General features: G+C 57.5%; 2 protein-coding genes across 2 annotated transcripts in view; one reads left to right on the top strand and one right to left on the bottom strand.

Moving 5' to 3' along the window:
* Positions 1–7,363, bottom strand: part of LOC121274960 (zinc finger protein 239-like) — a 38,723-nt gene extending 31,360 nt beyond the window's left edge. The window contains exon 1 of the mRNA XM_041182332.1: positions 7,208–7,363. The gene's annotated coding sequence lies outside the window, so the exon portion shown is untranslated. The remainder of the gene's footprint in view (positions 1–7,207) is intronic.
* LOC121274961 (gastrula zinc finger protein XlCGF17.1-like) lies at positions 7,047–14,979 on the top strand. Its single transcript, XM_041182333.1, has 2 exons — positions 7,047–7,169; positions 12,876–14,979. Exon 2 carries the CDS (start codon positions 12,980–12,982, stop codon positions 13,889–13,891), a length of 912 nt encoding a protein of 303 aa, XP_041038267.1. The 5' UTR covers positions 7,047–7,169; positions 12,876–12,979; the 3' UTR covers positions 13,892–14,979.
* The last annotated feature ends 2,552 nt before the right edge of the window (positions 14,980–17,531 follow it).

Here is a 17,531-nt window from a genome sequence, read left to right as displayed (position 1 = left end):
GAGGGGGAGGGGGAGGGGGAGGAGGGGGGGGAGGGGGAGGAGGGAGAGGGGGAGGAGGGAGAGGGGGAGGAGGGAGAGGGGGAGGAGGGGGAGGGGGAGGAGGGGGAGGGGGAGGAGGGGGAGGGGGAGGGGGAGGAGAGGGAGGAGGAGGAGGAGGTGGGAGGGGGAGGAGGTGGGGGGATGGAGGGGGTGGGAGGAGGGGGAGGGAGGATGGGGAGGAAGAGGGGGAGGAGGTGGGAGGGAGAGGAAGGGGGAGGAAGGGGGAGGGGGAGGAAGGGGGAGGGGGAGGAAGGGGGAGGGGGAGGAGGTGGGAGGGGGAGGGGGAGGAGGAGGGAGGAGGAGGTGGGAGGGGAGGGGATGGGGGAGGAGGAGGGAGGTGGGGGAGTGGGAGGGGGAGGAGGGAGGTGGGGGAGTGGGAGGGGGAGGAGGAGAGGGAGGGGGAGGGGGAGGAGGAGAGGGAGGGGGAACGGGAGGGGGAGCAGGGGGCGGAGGGAAGGGGAGGGGGAGGGGTGGAGGGAAGGGGAGGGGGTGGAGGGAGGAGGAGGAGGGGGAGGGAGGAGGATGTAGGAGGAGGGGGGAGGGGAGAGGGGGAGGGGGTGGAGGGAAGGGGAGGGGGAGGGGGTGGAGGGAGGAGGAGGAGGGGGAGGGAGGAGGATGTAGGAGGAGGGGGGAGGGGAGTGGGGGAGGGGGAGGAGGGGGAGGAGGGGGAGGAGGGGGAGGGGGAGGGGGAGGAGAGGGAGGAGGAGGAGGTGGTGGGAGGGGGAGGAGGTGGGGGGATGGAGGGGGTGGGAGGAGGGGGAGGGAGGATGGGGAGGAAGAGGGGGAGGAGGTGGGAGGGGGAGGAGGTGGGAGGGAGAGGAAGGGGGAGGAAGGGGGAGGGGGAGGAAGGGGAGGGGGAGGAAGGGGAGGGGGAGGAAGGGGAGGGGGAGGAGGTGGGAGGGGGAGGGGGAGGAGGAGGGAGGAGGAGGTGGGAGGGGAGGGGATGGGGGAGGAGGAGGGAGGTGGGGGAGTGGGAGGGGGAGGAGGGAGGTGGGGGAGTGGGAGGGGGAGGAGGAGAGGGAGAGGGAGCAGGGGGTAGAGGGAAGGGGAGGGGTAGAGGGAAGGGGAGGGGGAGGGGGTGGAGGAGGAGGGGGAGGGAGGAGGATGGAGGAGGAGGAGGGGAGGGGAGAGGTGGAGGGGAGGAGGGAGGAGTGGGTGGAGGGAGGAGTGGGTGGAGGGAGGAGGAGGTGGAGGACGGGGAGGAGGAGGGGGAGGGGAGAGGAGGGGGTGGAGGGGGTGGAGGGGGAGAGGGAGGAGAGGGAGGGGGAGAGGGAAGAGAGGGAGAGGGAGGAGGGGGAGGGGCAGGGGGAGGAGGGGGAGGGGGAGGAGGGGGAGAGGGAGGAGGGGGAGAGGGAGGAGGGGGAGAAGTGGGGGAGGGATGATGGGGAGGAAGAGGCGGAGGAAGAGGGAGGGGGAGGAAGGGGGAGGGGGAGGAGGTGGGAGGGGGAGGGAGGAGGAGGTGGGAGGAGGGGGAGGGGGAGGAGTGGGGGAGGCGGGGGAGGGAGGAGGAGGAGGAGGTGGGAGGGGGAGGAGGTGGGGGGATGGAGGAGGTGGGGGGATGGAGGGGGTGGGAGGAAGAGGGGAGGAGGTGGGAGGGGGAGGAAGGGGGAGGGGGTGGGAGGGGGAGGAAGGGGGAGGGGGTGGGAGGGGGAGGAAGGGGGAGGGGGTGGGAGGGGGAGGGAGGAGGAGGTGGGAGGGGAGGGAGGAGGAGGTGGGAGGGGAGGGAGGAGGAGGTGGGAGGGGGAGGGAGGAGGAGGTGGGAGGAAGTGGGAGGGGGAGTCGTGGGGGGGAGGGAGGAGGTGGAGGGGGAGAGGGAGGAGGTGGAGGGGGAGAGGGAGGAGGTGGAGGGGGAGAGGGAGGAGGTGGAGGGGGAGAGGGAGGAGGTGGAGGGGGAGTAGATGGAGGGGGAGAGGGAGGAGGTGGAGGGGGAGAGGGAGGAGGTGGAGGGGGAGAGGGTGGAGGTGGAGGGGGAGAGGGTGGAGGTGGAGGGGGAGAGGGAGGAGGTGGAGGGGGAGGAAGTGGAGGGGGGAGGATGAGGAGGGAGGAGGGGGAGGATGAGGAGGGAGGAGGGGGTGGAGGAGGTGGGAGTGGGAGGGGGAGGAGGTGGGAGGGGAGGAGGGGGGAGGAGGGAGGGGGAGGGGGAGGAGGGGGAGGGGGAGGAGGGGGAGGGGGAGGAGGGGGAGGAGGGGGAGGGGGAGGAGGGGGAGGAGGGGGAGGGGGAGGGGAGGAAGAGGGAGGAGGAGGTGGGAGGGTAGGGGATGGGGAGGAGGAGGGGGGAGTGGGAGGGGGAGGGGGAGAGGGAGCGGGAGGGGGAGCAGGGGGTGGAGGGAAGGGGAGGGGGAGGGGGTGGAGGAGGGAGGAGGAGGAGGAGGAGGAGGGGGATGGCGGAGGATGTAGGAGGAGGAGGGGAGGGGGAGGTGGGGGGATGGAGGGGGAGGTGGGGGGATGGAGGGGGTGGGAGGAGGGGGAGGGAGGATGGGGAGGAGGGAGAAGAAGGAGGGAGGAGGGGGTGGAGGACGGGGAGGAGGAGGGGGAGGGGGGAGGAGGGGGTGGGGGGAAAGAGGGGGTAGAGGGGGAGGTGGGGGGAGGAGGAGGGAGGGGGAGAGGGGGAGGAGGAGGGAGGGGGAGGTGGGAGGGGGAGGAGGAGGGGGAGGGGGAGGAGGAGGTGGGTGGGGAGGAGGAGGGGGAGGAGGAGGGAGAAGGGGGAGTGGGAGGGGGAGGAGGAGAGGGAGGGGGAGGGGGAGGAGGAGGGGGTGGAGGGGGAGGAGGAGGGGGTGGAGGGGGAGGAGGAGGGAGGGGGAGGGGGGAGGGAGGAGGAGGGAGGGGGAGGGGGGAGGAGAAGGGGGTTGGCCGCCTCCACAATGACAGGGGGAGAGGGGAGGATGGGGAGTTGTTTGGGCGAGTCCACTATTGGGGGGGAGGGGGGGGGGGGAGGAGAGAGTGGGCGGGGTTTAGTTAAATGTCTCGGCCGTTTCCAGATTGAAACGGGATGAAAATTGCTGTTTGCCCCCGCCCCCTCCCCCCTCCCCCCTCCCCCTCCCCCTCCCACAGGACACTCACCTTCCCCCCTCTCTCTCCTCCCTGGCTGACCCTCCAACAGTCCGGCAGGCACGGCGCGCTGCTCCGGCTGGACCCGCCCACAGCCGGCAGCCGCGCCTGCGCACAACCGCGGAAACGGAGCCATGCGCGCATGGGAGCCTGGTCCGGGAGGCCGCCATTTAATGAACAAAACCAACAACCAATACAACAACAACAAGTACAACAAAAACAAATACAACAACAACACCAACAACCAATACAACAACCAATACACCAACCAATACAACAACAACAAGTACAACAAATACAACAACAACAATACAAATACAACAACCAATAGAACAACAAATGAAACAACAAATGCAACAACAACAAATACAACAATAACAAATACAACAACAATAAATACAACAACAAATACAACAATTACAAATACAACAAACACCAATAGCGTTTACTGCCCATCCCTAATTGCCCCTTGAGATGGTGGGGGTGAGCCGCCTTCTTGAACCGCTGCAGGCCCTGATGTGAAGGTACACCCAGGGCGCTGTTAGGGAGGGAGTTCCAGGATTTTGTCCCGTGTGGTGTAGGTACACCCACGGCGCTGTTAGGCAGGGAGTTCCAGGATTTTGTCCGTGTGGTGTAGGTACACCCACGGTGCTGTTAGGGAGGGAGTTCCAGGATTTTGTCCCATGTGGTGTAGGTACACCCACGGCGCTGTTAGGGAGGGAGTTCCAGGATTTTGTCCCGTGTGGTGTAGGTACACCCACGGCGCTGGTAGGGAGTGAGTTCCAGCATTTTGTCCGTGTGGTATAGGTGCACCCACAGCGCTGTTAGGGAAGGAGTTCTAGGATTTTGCTGTGTGGTGTAGGTACACCCACGGCGCTGTTAGGGAGGGAGTTCCAGGATTTTGACCCAGCGACAGTGAAGGAACGGCCGACATATTTCCAAGTCAGGATGGGTGAGGGGCTTGGAGGGGAACTTCCAGATGGTGGTGTTCCTCATGTCTATGTTGCCCTTGTCCTTCTAGATGGTGGTGTTCGTGGGTTTGGAAGGTGCTGTCTAAGGAGCCTTGGTGAGTTGCTGCAGTGCATCTTGTAGATGGTACACACACGGCTGCTACTGTGCGTCGGTGGTGAAGGGTGTGAGTGTTTGTGGATGGGATGCCGATCAAGCGGGGCTGCTTTGTCCTGGACGGTGTCGAGCTTCTTGAGTGTTGTGGGAGCTGCACTCATCCAGGCAAGTGGGGAGTATCCCATCACACACCTGACTTGTGCCTTGTAGATGGTGGACAGGCTTTGGGGAGTCAGGAGGTGAGTGACTCTCCACAGGATTCCCAGCCTCTGACATGCTCTTGTAGCCACAGTATTTATGTGGATGGTCCAGTTCAGTTTCTGGTCAATGGTAACCCCCAGGATGTTGACAGTGGGTTTACCTCTAAGGGGACTAAGGGATACAGGGAGTGGGAAATGCAAAAGAGGCATGATTCTATTGAATGGAGGGACAGGATCGATTGGCCGAATGGTCCCCGTTTTAGCAGCGGACCCATTTCAGAGGGAAGTTAAGAGTCACTGGGGGGCGCTTTCTGAAGTCACGGATGCTCCAGAGCGGGGAAGGACAGCAGACCAGAGGTTACAGAGATAAGGAGGGAGGGGGTGAGGGAGGGATTTGAACAGGAGGAGAAGAATTGTAGGGGCTGGAGGAGGTTACAGAGATAGGGAGGGAGGGGGTGAGGGAGGGATTTGAACAGGAGGAGGAGAATTGTAGGGGCTGGAGGAGGTTAGATATAGGGAGGGAGGGGGTGAGAATTGTAGGGGCTGGAGGAGGTTAGAGAGGGAGGGAGGGAGGGGGTGAGGGAGGGATTTGAACAGGAGGATGAGAATTGTAGTGGTTGGAGGAGGTTACAGAGATAGGGAGGGAGGGGGTGAGGGAGGGATTTGAACAGGAGGATGAGAATTGTAGGGCTTGGAAGAGGTTACAGAGACAGGGAGGGAGGGGGTGAGGGATAGACTTGAACAGGAGGAAGAGAATTGTAGGGGCTGGAGGAGGTTACAGAGATAGGGAGGGAGGGGCTGAGGGAGGGATTTGAACAGGAGGATGAGAATTGTAGAGGCTGAAGGAGGTTACAGATATAGGGAGGAGGGGGGTGAGGGAGGGATTTGAACAGGAGGATGAGAATTGTAGGGGCTGGAGGAGGTTACAGAGATAGGGAGGGAGGGGGTGAGGGATGGACTTGAACAGGAGGATGAGAATTGTAGGGGCTGCTGGAGGTTACAGAGATAAGGAGGGAGGGGGTGAGGGAGGGATTTGAACAGGAGGATGAGAATTGTAGGGGCTGGAGGAGGTTACAGAGATAAGGAGGGATGGGGCGAGGGAGGGATTTGAACAGGAGGATGAGAATTGTAGGGGCTGGAGGAGGTTACAGAGATAGGGAGGGAGTGGGCGAGGGATAGACTTGAACAGGAGGATGAGAATTGTAGGGGCTGAAGGAGGTTACAGAGATAGGGAGGGAGGGGGTGAGGGAGGGATTTGAACAGGAGGTTGAGAATTGTAGGGGCTGGAGGAGGTTAGAGATAGGGAGGGAGGGAGGGGGTGAGGGATGGACTTGAACAGGAGGATGAGTATTGTAGGGGCTGGAGGAGGTTAAAGAGATAGGGAGGGAGGGGCTGAGGGAGGAATTTGAGCAGGAGGATGAGAAAGCGCAAAACTTGCACAAGGGAGGGATAAGATGGCATGGGTAGATAATATCAGAAGCAGACAGGCATCTGTAAGGGACAGAGAGTGAGGGACAGCAGAGAATAGAAATCACTGGGGAATTGGTTGCTGATAGTGCAGCTGACATGCAGAATGAGGACAGATGAAAGACAAGGCAAGAAAAACCAGTGCTGCCATCAGAAGACCGGTACTCCAAATAAAAAGTGTGTTCGCAATGTCACTGGGCAAGTAACCAGAGGGCTGGGCTATTGCCCTGGGACAAGGGTTCAAATCCCACCACAGCAGCTGGTGGAATTGATATTCAATTAACACCAGGAATGCGCGGCCTGTTTTATGAGGGAAGGTCGGACAGGTTAGTCTTGTAGCCGCTGGAGTTTAGAAGAGTGAGAGGCAACTGGATTGAAACCTTTAAGATCCTGAGGGGTCTTGGACAGGGTGGATTTGGAGAGGAGGTTTCCTTTTGTGGGAGAATCTAGAAAGAGGGGTCGCCCATTTAGGACAGAGATGGGGGGGAAATGTTCTCTCTCCGAGGGGGTGAGTCTTTGGAACTCTCTCCCTCAACAGGCGGTGGAAGCAGAGCCTTTGGATATTTTTAAGGCCGAGGGTGGGTAGATTCTGGATTCACAAGGGGGTGAAAGGTTATCGGGGGGGTGGGGGGAGGGGGGGAGGCAGGAATGTGGGATTGAGGTGACAATCGGATCAGCCAGCCATGATTTTATTGAATGGGGGTGCAGGGCTCCTGCTCCTAATTCGAACGTTAATGAATAAACATGGAATTGAAAGCTGGTCTCGGTGATGGTGAGCGTGAAACTATCATCGATTGGAGTAAGATCCCATCTGGGTTCAATAATGCCCTTTCAGAAGGGAAATCTGCCGACCTCACCCGGTCTGGCCTCCATGTGATTCCAGACCCACAGCCTTGTGATTGGCTCTTAACTGCCCCCCTCTGAAATGGGCAATTAGGGACAGGCAACAAATGCTGGCCTCGCCATTGTTGGCCACATCCCATGAAAGAATTAAAAAGAAACGCAAATTGCTGGTAGTGGTGGGGCAGGAAGATGATGGGCAATCATGGCGGCCTCACTCACCCAGAAGGCGCTGCGCGCCAGAAAGCGCCCTATTTCCCTCCCTCCCCAGGGCTGGACGGGGCCAGTGCGCAGGCGCGAGGTGACCGAGCGGCCGATGCGCATGGCCGGGCCACCCAGCGGCCAATGCGCAGGCGCCGAAACCGAGGGGGCCAGTGCGCATGTGCCCGAGGCCAGCGGGCAGTGCGCAGGCGCCGGAATCGCAGCGTCGCCGCCGCCGCCGCTCAGCTTGTTTGAGGCGAGAGGAGGAGGAGGGTTCAATTTCCCCTCCCCCCCACCTTCAACAACCAGGTTAGAGAGTCTGCATGTGCGCGCGCGCGCAGGCTTACCTTCCAGAGCTCGGTCGGTTTTCTCTGTGATTATATATGGGTCTCCATACAATTCAAAAAAAGGCGCCCGCCCGCACGTCCGTTAACCGACGGGCTGAGTGGAGGGGGGGAAGGGAGGAGGAGGACCCGACTGCGCACGCTCCCTCTCCCTGCTCCGCCCCCTTGCTTTGTGACGTTCGGCGGTTCCGTCCCACTTGCTTTGTGACGTTGGGCAGTCACGCCCCCTCCGTACATTCGGCTCTTTGGATCCGCCCCTCACATTGTGACGAGAGGTGACCCAGCCTTCCGCTTGGCCGCCCTGAGGTCCCATCGGGACTCGCTCGTCCCCGCCCCTTTCCATTGTGAGTTCACGTCCCCCTTCCCCCCCATCCCCGCCCGTTATGTGACGTACGAAGGAGGTGAGCCCCTTCCATTGTGACGCCTGGTTAGCCCGCCCACTGCCATCGTGACGCGGCGGTGGGCCCCGCCCCCTTCCTGCCTGACCGCGCGTCTGAATCCCGCCTACTTCCATTGTGGCTGACGTTTCGAGTCCTCATGACCCTTCGACAGAACTGTTCTGTCGAAGGGTCATGAGGACTCGAAACGTCAGCTCTTTTCTTCTCCGCCGATGCTGCCAGACCTGCTGAGTTTTTCCAGGTAATTCTGTTTTTGTTTTGGATTTCCAGCATCCGCAGTTTTTTTGTTTTTATCCATTGTGGCTCCTCGCCACCACCCCCCCTATTCATTTGACGCCGGTGAGCCCCGCCTCCTTTCGTTGTGACTCCAGGGCGAGCCCCGCCCTCTCATAGCCTGCGGCCGCCTGAGCTCCGCCCTCTTCCCTAGTGACGCCCGGTGAGCTCCGCCCTTTCCATTGTGATGTACGGAGAGACCCACTCTCTTCCATTGTGACGTTGCAGCGGCTGTGAGGGGGGGCGGAGCCTGAGGACCATGGGTTCTACCTGCTCCTCCATTTTGGTGAGGGCGAGGATGGCTCCAAGGTGGTGATGGAGGAGGGTGAGGAATGGAACAGCATTTCAACCCTTTGTCCTGCCACCTATACCCGGGACAGTCCGGTGGAGGGTGGGGGGGATGAGGAAGGGGTAAGAGGAAAGGCAGTGGGCACCCCGAGGGGGGGAGATGCCCATTTGGTGGGTGGCAGTGGTGACATCGCTCAAGATGGGGAGTAGTAGGTCACCAGTGATCCTCTCGAACCCAATCGGTGAGGGGAGCAGCCCGGCCTCACCCCATAGCCCTTAATACGGTCATTCTAACGGTGGGGGGGTCTTCACCCCGTACCCCCTAATACCTTAATACGGTCATTCTAACGGGGGGGGGTCTTCACCCCATACCCCCTAATAACTTAATACGGGAATTCTAACAGGAGGGGGGGTCTTCACCCCATACCCCCTAATACCTTAATACGGTAATTCTAACAGGAGGGGGGGTCTTCACCCCATACCCCCTAATACCTTAATACAGTATTTGTAAAGGGGGGATCTTCACGCCATACCCCCTAATACCTTAATACGGTAATTCTAACAGGAGGGGGGTCTTCACCCCATATCCCCTAATACCTTAATTCGGTAATTTTAACAGGGGGGGGTCTTCACCCCATACCCCCTAATACCTTAATACGGTAATTCTAATGGGGGGGTGGTCTTCACCCCATACCCCCAATACCTTAATATGGTAATTCTAACGGGGGGGTGGTCTTCACCCCATACCCCCTAATACCTTAATACGGGAATTCTAACAGGAGGGGGGGTCTTCACCCCATACCCCCTAATACCTTAATACAGTATTTCTAAAGGGGGGATCTTCACCCCATACCCCCTAATACCTTAATATGGTAATCCAACAGGAGGGGAGGTCTTCACCCCATACCCCCTAATACCTTAATACAGTATTTCTAAAGGGGGGATCTTCACCCCATACCCCCTAATACCTTAATATGGTAATTCCAACAGGAGGGGAGGTCTTCACCCCATACCCCCTAATACCTTAATACGGTAATTCTAACAGGAGGGGGGTCTTCACCCCATACCCCCTAATACCTTAATATGGTAATTCTAACAGTGGGGGGTGTCTTCACCCCATACCCCCTAATACCTTAATTCGGTAATTTTAACAGGAGGGGGGGGGTGTTCACCCCATACCCCCTAATACCTTAATACAGTAATTCTAACGGGGGGGGTCTTCACCCCATACCCCCTAACACCTTAATGTGGTAAATCTAACGGTGGGGGGTCTTCACCCCATACCCCCTAATACCTTAATATGGTAAATCTAACGGTGGGGGGGTCTTCACCCCATACCCCCTAATACCTTAATATGGTAATCCAACAGGAGGGGAGGTCTTCACCCCATACCCCCTAATACCTTAATACAGTATTTCTAAAGGGGGGATCTTCACCCCATACCCCCTAATACCTTAATATGGTAATTCCAACAGGAGGGGAGGTCTTCACCCCATACCCCCTAATACCTTAATACGGTAATTCTAACGGGGGGGGTCTTCACCCCATACCCCCTAATACCTTAATATGGTAAATCTAACAGTGGGGGGTGTCTTCACCCCATACCCCCTAATACCTTAATATGGTAAATCTAACGGTGGGGGGTCTTCACCCCATACCCCCTAATACCTTAATACGGTAATTCTAACGGGGGTGTGGTCTTCACCCCATACCCCCTAATACCTTAATACGGGAATTCTAACAGGAGGGGGGGTCTTCACCCCATACCCCCTAATACCTTAATACGGTAATTCTAACAGGAGGGGGGGTCTTCACCCCATACCCCCTAATACCTTAATACAGTATTTGTAAAGGGGGGATCTTCACCCCATACCCCCTAATACCTTAATATGGTAATTCCAACAGGAGGGGAGGTCTTCACCCCATACCCCCTAATACCTTAATACGGGAATTCTAACAGGAGGGGGGGTCTTCACCCCATACCCCCTAATACCTTAATACAGTATTTCTAAAGGGGGGATCTTCACTCCATACCCCCTAATACCTTAATATGGTAATCCAACAGGAGGGGAGGTCTTCACCCCATACCCCCTAATACCTTAATACAGTATTTCTAAAGGGGGAATCTTCACCCCATACCCCCTAATACCTTAATATGGTAATTCCAACAGGAGGGGAGGTCTTCACCCCATACCCCCTAATACCTTAATACGGTAATTCTAACAGGAGGGGGGTCTTCACCCCATACCCCCTAATACCTTAATATGGTAATTCTAACAGTGGGGGGTGTCTTCACCCCATACCCCCTAATACCTTAATACGGTAATTCTAACGGGGGGGGTCTTCACCCCATACCCCCTAACACCTTAATGTGGTAATCTAACGGTGGGGGGTCTTCACCCCATACCCCCTAATACCTTAATATGGTAAATCTAACGGTGGGGGGTCTTCACCCCATACCCCCTAATACCTTAATATGGTAATCCAACAGGAGGGGAGGTCTTCACCCCATACCCCCTAATACCTTAATACAGTATTTCTAAAGGGGGGATCTTCACCCCATACCCCCTAATACCTTAATATGGTAATTCCAACAGGAGGGGAGGTCTTCACCCCATACCCCCTAATACCTTAATACGGTAATTCTAACAGGAGGGGGGTCTTCACCCCATACCCCCTAATACCTTAATATGGTAATTCTAACAGTGGGGGGTGTCTTCACCCCATACCCCCTAATACCTTAATTCGGTAATTTTAACAGGAGGGGGGGTCTTCACCCCATACCCCCTAATACCTTAATATGGTAAATCTAACGGTGGGGGGTCTTCACCCAAATACCCCCTAATACCTTAATATGGTAAATCTAACGGTGGGGGGTCTTCACCCCATACCCCCTAATACCTTAATACGGTAATTCTAACGGGGGGGTGGTCTTCACCCCATACCCCCTAATACCTTAATACAGTAATTCTAACAGTGGGGGGTCTTCACCCTATACCCCCTAATACCATAATACGGTAATTCTAACGGGGGTGGGGTCGGTATCTTCACCCCATACCCCCTAATACCTTAATACGGTAATTCTAACGGGGTTCTTCACTCCATATCCCGTCTTAATCCCATATCCCTTAATTCCTCAGGGTAACAGAAATCAGTGATTCTAAAGACCTGTCTTCACCCCACCACCCCCCACCCCTTCCCAGAATAACTCGGGTTAACCGAAATCTCTCAATCTCTGAATGGAGTACCAACCGTCGATTGGCATGATTTTTCTTTACCGTGCCCCCTTAAACGTGGACTCCAGTGCACGGCGGTGGTGGGGGGGGTGGTGGTTGGGTGGAATAGTTTCTCTCATCGGCACCACCTTCATAATGAACAAACCCGGAACATCGATTCACCCTTGTTATGACCCGGCAGAGGACGTGTGCCAGGCAGATCCAACCCACGAGGGAAACTTGATCGCGCTGTCACGACAGTTTTGCAATTTGTATTTATTTCAAGATGCGCGCCTTGAATGGAGTAATAATAAGTCCACCAAGATTTCAGAGGTTTTTAGAAAACTAAACATTTATTAACATAAGGAAAGTTTTCAGGCACATTCATAGGTCTATAAATGATTACAATAATAACTCCTAAAACCCCAAATTCATCTGGTTTCCAGTTACAACCCTGTTAGGGCAACAGTTTAAAAAAAATAGTTTTTAAACAGTTCCAGGCCAGACAACACAATACCCCGGACAATAGAATTCAAAGTGGCTTCAGTTTCTGTAGACAGCAGGCTTAATGCGCAGATACAGGAGGCTTCTCGCACTTCTGTTAGATCTTGCCATGCCTTCCCTGACACACAGGCTCACTCTCCGTGGTGCATGTCCCCCCTTCTCACGTCAATCCCGTCACTCCCTTATGCCTTCCGAACTTGACCTTCCTCACGATGTGAACCCCCGCCCCTTCGTGGCGCTGACATCGGGAAAAGTAAACACACTGCTTGGCCGAGCTTTGGGAAAAGTAAACACACTGCTTGGCTGAGCTTTGAGGAAAAGTAAACACACTGCTTGGCCGAGCTTTGAGGAAAAGTAAACACACTGCTTGGCCGAGCTTTGAGGAAAAGTAAACACTGCTTTGGCCGAGCTTTGGGAAAAGTAAACACACTGCTTGGCCGCGCTTTTGGAAAAGTAAACACACTGCTTTGGCCCAGCTTTGGGAAGAGTAAACATACTGCTTGACCGAGCTTTTGGGAAAAGTAAACACACTGCTGGGCCGAGCTTTGGGGAAAGTAAACACATTGCTTTGGCCAAGCTTTGGGAAAAGTAAACACACTGCTTTGGCCGCGCTTTGGGAAAAGTAAACACACTGCTTTGGCCGAGCTTCTCTGGCGAGGTGTATGCACCCTGCCGCCTCTTTGAAATTCAAACTGCCCTGATTGACCTGAAAGTGCAAATTCTCCTTGCCTCATGTTGTAAAACTTCAGCCACGTCGACCTAGTTAGCATTTCAAACCAAGCTTCCTTTTGATGTGTCAAAGCCTCCGGACCAGCTAAGTCCAATTCAATTAAATTCCACCCCTACCCCCGCACACGCACCCCCACACACACACACACACACACACACACACACGAACTATCCAAACCCCGCTATTAACCTACTTATACAATAAATCACGATAATATTACGAGAATTGTGACGCCCCCCCCACCTGCACTTTCTGTATTGCAGGGAGCCCGAGTTTGTGACACCTCAACGGGCCCCCAGAAGTGGGGGGGGGGAAGAAGGAGCTGGACCTTCCAGCCGGTGCTAGGCCGTGACCTTCTCGCCTGCCCATGGCTACAGAGGAGGAGGAGGAGGCAGCGGCTGGGCCTGGCGAGGACCCGACCTACCAGCCGACGGAGCTGCTAGCTGAGGCCAGGGGCAGGGAGCCTCGCCGGCGGCGGAGGCAAGGCCCGCGGGGTGGGCGCAAGAGCTACATCTGCAACGAGTGCGGCCGCACCTTCAACAAGTACTCCAACCTCAAGCAGCACCTGCGGGTGCACTCGGGGGAGAAGCCCTTCGCCTGCCCGGCCTGCGGCAAGGACTTCAACCTGCTCTCCAACCTGCGGCGCCACGAGCGCACCCACACGGGCGAGCGGCCCTTCCAGTGCCCCACCTGCCGCAAGGGCTTCAGCGAGCTGTCCAGCCTGCGGCGCCACGAGCGCACCCACACGGGCGAGCGGCCCTTCACCTGCCCCTTCTGCGCCAAGGGCTTCAGCCGCTCCTGCATGCTGGTCATCCACCAGCGCACCCACACCGGCGAGAAGCCCTTCCGGTGCGGCGAGTGCGACAAAAGGTTCAGCGACCCCTCCAGCCTGCGGAGCCACCAGCGCACCCACACCGGCGAGAAGCCCTTCAAGTGCGGCGACTGCCAGAAGGAGTTCCGATACTCCTCCAGCCTGCTGCAACACCAGCGGGGCCACCGGGGCGAGCGCCTCTACACCTGCCCCCTGTGCGGCAAGGGCTTCACCAAATCCTCCACCCTGGCCCAGCACCGCAGCACCCACAGCCAGGAGCGGCCCCACAAGTGCCCCGTCTGCCAGCGGGGCTTCTCCCGGGCTTCCGTCCTGGGCCGGCACCAGCGCGTCCATGCCTGGGAGGGGCCCCGCATCTGCGCCGACTGCGGCGGCCAGTTCAAGACCTCCGCCGGCTTCCACGGGCACCAGTGCGCCCCCGCGGGCAAGAAGACAACGGCGCCCAGCTGATCCCCTCCCCCCACACCTCTCTCTCTCTCTCTCTCTCTCTGGGACAGGTAGGGAGGCCACCCTCCCCCCCCCCACCCGTACCCCACACACACACCCCCCCCATCCACGTACTGTCAACGGACACCCCTGTCCCAGAACCCACCTCCCGACCCGCCGAACCAATCCAGCTGCGTTGACTTTTAAACCGCGCCAAAAGCGACCCTGAGCCGACCGAACGGATGGACGTTTTCCCCCCAACCCCACTCAGTGAGAAGCTTCCGGCTCTGCCACTCCTCCGCCTGAGGGAGCCATAGGCCGGTCGACCCGGACACAGCAGCGCCTGGATCGCACGGGGACCAACCTGATTTTTTTTTTGTTTTGTTTTCTTATTGTGACAAGGACGATGATCGCGGCTCGAGAGGAAGAAAGCGAGTGCGTTTACAGGCTAAGGAGTGACTGCCGTGTTTATTTAGAAGTAAGACTATACTGAGAAGCACTGGAAACACTAATCCCCACCCCCATCGGGTGAAGAGATTCAACCGACCCTCTTCAGTTGTTTGATCTGTCGAATTAGACTATTTTGCCCATGACCTGCGAGTTGGAACTGCGTGCCGGCCCTGGTGTAGCGGGCCCTGCCTTCTCACACTCTCTCTTTCTCTCTGTCTCTTAATCCAAGGAACAGCCTCCCGTTTCTTTCCTCCCACCTCATCCTCAATGCCCAGAAATGGGAAGTATGGTCAAAGTCAGGCGCTGGGCGATGGGTTCCAATCGCAAGTGATTCAGGAGGTAAATGGCCTTTATTGCGAGGGGGATGGGGTATAAAAGCCGGGAAGTCTCGCTCCAAGTGTACAGGGTACTGGGGAGTCCATGCCGGGAGCGCGGTGGACAGTTTCAGTCTCCTGACTGAAGGAGGGACAGACTCGCTATTGGAGGTCATTGGGAGAAGCTTCACTGGGCTGATTCCCGGGGTGAAGGGGGGTTTGTCTGATGGGGGAAAGGTTGAGCAGGTTGGGCCCTGTACCCATTGGAGTTTAGAAGAATGAGAGGTGATCTTATTGAAACAGATCAGATCCTGAGGGGAGGGGAGAGTGGAGGCTGAAGGGATGTTTAACCCCCCCCCCCTCGTGGGGGTATCTGGAACGAGGGGAGGGGGAGACACAGTTTCAGAATGAGGGGGTCTCCAGTTGAAGACGGAGACGAGGAGGAATTTCTTCTCTCCGAGGGTGGTCAGTCTGTGGAATTCTCTCCCCCCTCCCCCCCCACAGAGAGCAGTGGAGGCCGGGACGTTGAATGTATGCGAGGCTGAGTTAGACAGGTTTCCGATCGACGGGGAGGCGAGGGTTATGGGTAGGAGGGCAGGGCGGACAGACAGACAGGAGAGTGGAGCTGAGACCACAATCGGATCAGTCATGATTCGGGGGGAAGCAGGCTCGGGGGGGGTTCCGAATGGCCCTCCCCTGTGATCCTTGTCTTCACCCTGAAAGCCTTTGGCTAACAGTGAACCTGTCGATCTCCGTGTTGGAATGAATCGATCGAGTGTCGGTTGCTGATCTGCTCGAAGAGGCTTTTTCCAAACTCCTGCCTCGCCCTCCGTGTGTTGAAAGTGTTTCTGAATTTCACTCAACGAGAGGGCCTGTTTCCAACTTTTAGACTCTGTACCCACCACCCCCACCGCCCCGACAACCAGCGGGAAAGGTTGCTCTCCGATCCACCCCCACCGTCTCCTCCCGATAGCCTCATGAAAATCCGACACCGTCACCCAGGGAGTAGCAGCCTGATTCGCCTCGTAGTTTTTTTGCCGGGCATCAACGGGAAAGGTGGAGGGGGGGTGGTGGGGGTCGGGAAAGGGTTTAAGCTGGCTCGACTGACCCCAACCCCTCCCCAGTCATGCACGTGTCCCAACTCGCTCTCCGCTCAGAGTCCTGATGGTACACAAGGAGGCCATTCTTCCCACCGAGTCCTGATTGTCTCTCCCGCTCTCTCTCTCTCTCTGTAGGGCAATCCGGTCAGTCCCATTCTCCAACGCCCCCCCCTCCCAACCCCATGCCCCGACTCCCTGCCCGCAGCCCTGCAAGTTTAATTCCCCCGCTCCCACCCCCCGCCCTCTGAGGGACCTCGCATCTAACCAACAGCTTTGGCGACCAGAACCGGGTGCAGCGCTCAAGTGTAAAGCGCCCCAGGTTTGCTGATGATACGAGACTAGGTGGGAAAGAAAGCTGTGAGGAGGATACAAAGAGGCCGGAAAAGGATAAAGACTGGATACCAGCCCGCCCCCCATCAACCCCATTGACCTGCACTGACTCCCAGTCCAGTAATGTCTCGATTTTCAAATTCTCATCCTCCTGCTCCAATCCTTCTGTGGCCCCTTGCCGGCTCCCTCCCTATCTCTGTAACCTCCTCCAGCCCCTCCAATTCCCATCCTCCTGTTCAAATCCCTCCCTCACCCCCTCCCTCCTATCTCTGTAACCTCCTCCAGCCCCTACAATTCTCATCATCCTGCTCAAATCCCTCTCTCACCCCCTCCCTCCCTATCTCTGCAACCTCCTCCAGCCCCTACAATTCTCATCCTCCTGTTCAAATCCCTCCCTCATCCCCTCCCTCCCTATCTCTGGCACCTCCTACAATCCTCCGAGATCTCTGAGCTCCTCCGATTCCGGCCTCTCGAGCATCCCCCCGATTCCCATCGCTCCGCCATTGGCGGCCGGGCCTTCAGCTGCCTGGGAGGGGGGAGGGTGGGGTGGTGGTGGGGTTTGGCCCTAAGCTCTGGAATTCTCTCCCCTCCCCATCTGTCTCTCTCGCTCTCTCTCTCTCTCCTTTAAGACGTTCCTTACAACCTCCCTCTCTGACCGAGACTTTGCTCGCCTGCCGCCAGTACCTCCTCACGTGGCCCGGGGTCGGGTTGCTTTCGACAGTCGCTCCTGTGAAGGGTCTGGAGGGGACGTGCCACGAGGTTGAAGGGTGTTGTTGCCACTCTTAAAATAGATAAAGACCTTTTAAAACCAAACACAAAGAGGAAGGAAAAATAATTATAAAGGACGCCAAACCACGGGCGAGTCGGCACCATCAGCCTCTCCGCTGGCGTCTCACCAAGGAAGGAATACCTAGCATTTATATAGCGCCTTTGGTGACCACCCGATGGCGGGAAGTACATTAAGTGCCATCACGTTGTAACGCAGGAGAAGGAACCGAAGGTGACTATTTTGGTTTTCTTGCCGGCAGGCGCCGTGTCATGGCTGACGGCAGGGTGGGGCAGCCACGCCCCGAGCGAGTGCGAGTCGGTGGCGCCCCCCACCCCACCCTCACGAGGAACTATTGCACGCACCGCTTCGCAGGCGGGAACCTGAGATGGCCGGCGGGGGATACCGGTGGAGAGTCGGGTCGCCCCGGCGTGGGCGGTTAGGTGGGCGGATGCTTGTAAATCAGGGTCACGCAAGGGGTGGTGGTGGAGCCGCGGCACACAATTTAAAAACAAAAACGCGGGCGCGGAAAGGTGTTCTGTGCCCGTCCACACGTGAATTACTTTGCGATGTCTACCTCCTCGGTTCTCGAGTTGTACCAGGACTTTGTGTCCTCACCCAATAAAGCTTTGGTGAAATGTGTAGCTGATCTGGCTATGGCCTCATTTCCTGCTTCTGCAAAAGTGAATGGATTTGACCAGTGT

The sequence above is a fragment of the Carcharodon carcharias genome (assembly GCF_017639515.1).
Source record: "Carcharodon carcharias isolate sCarCar2 chromosome 39 unlocalized genomic scaffold, sCarCar2.pri SUPER_39_unloc_3, whole genome shotgun sequence".
Taxonomy (NCBI): Eukaryota; Metazoa; Chordata; class Chondrichthyes; order Lamniformes; family Lamnidae; genus Carcharodon; species Carcharodon carcharias.
This window is presented reverse-complemented; position numbering and strand designations above follow the sequence as displayed.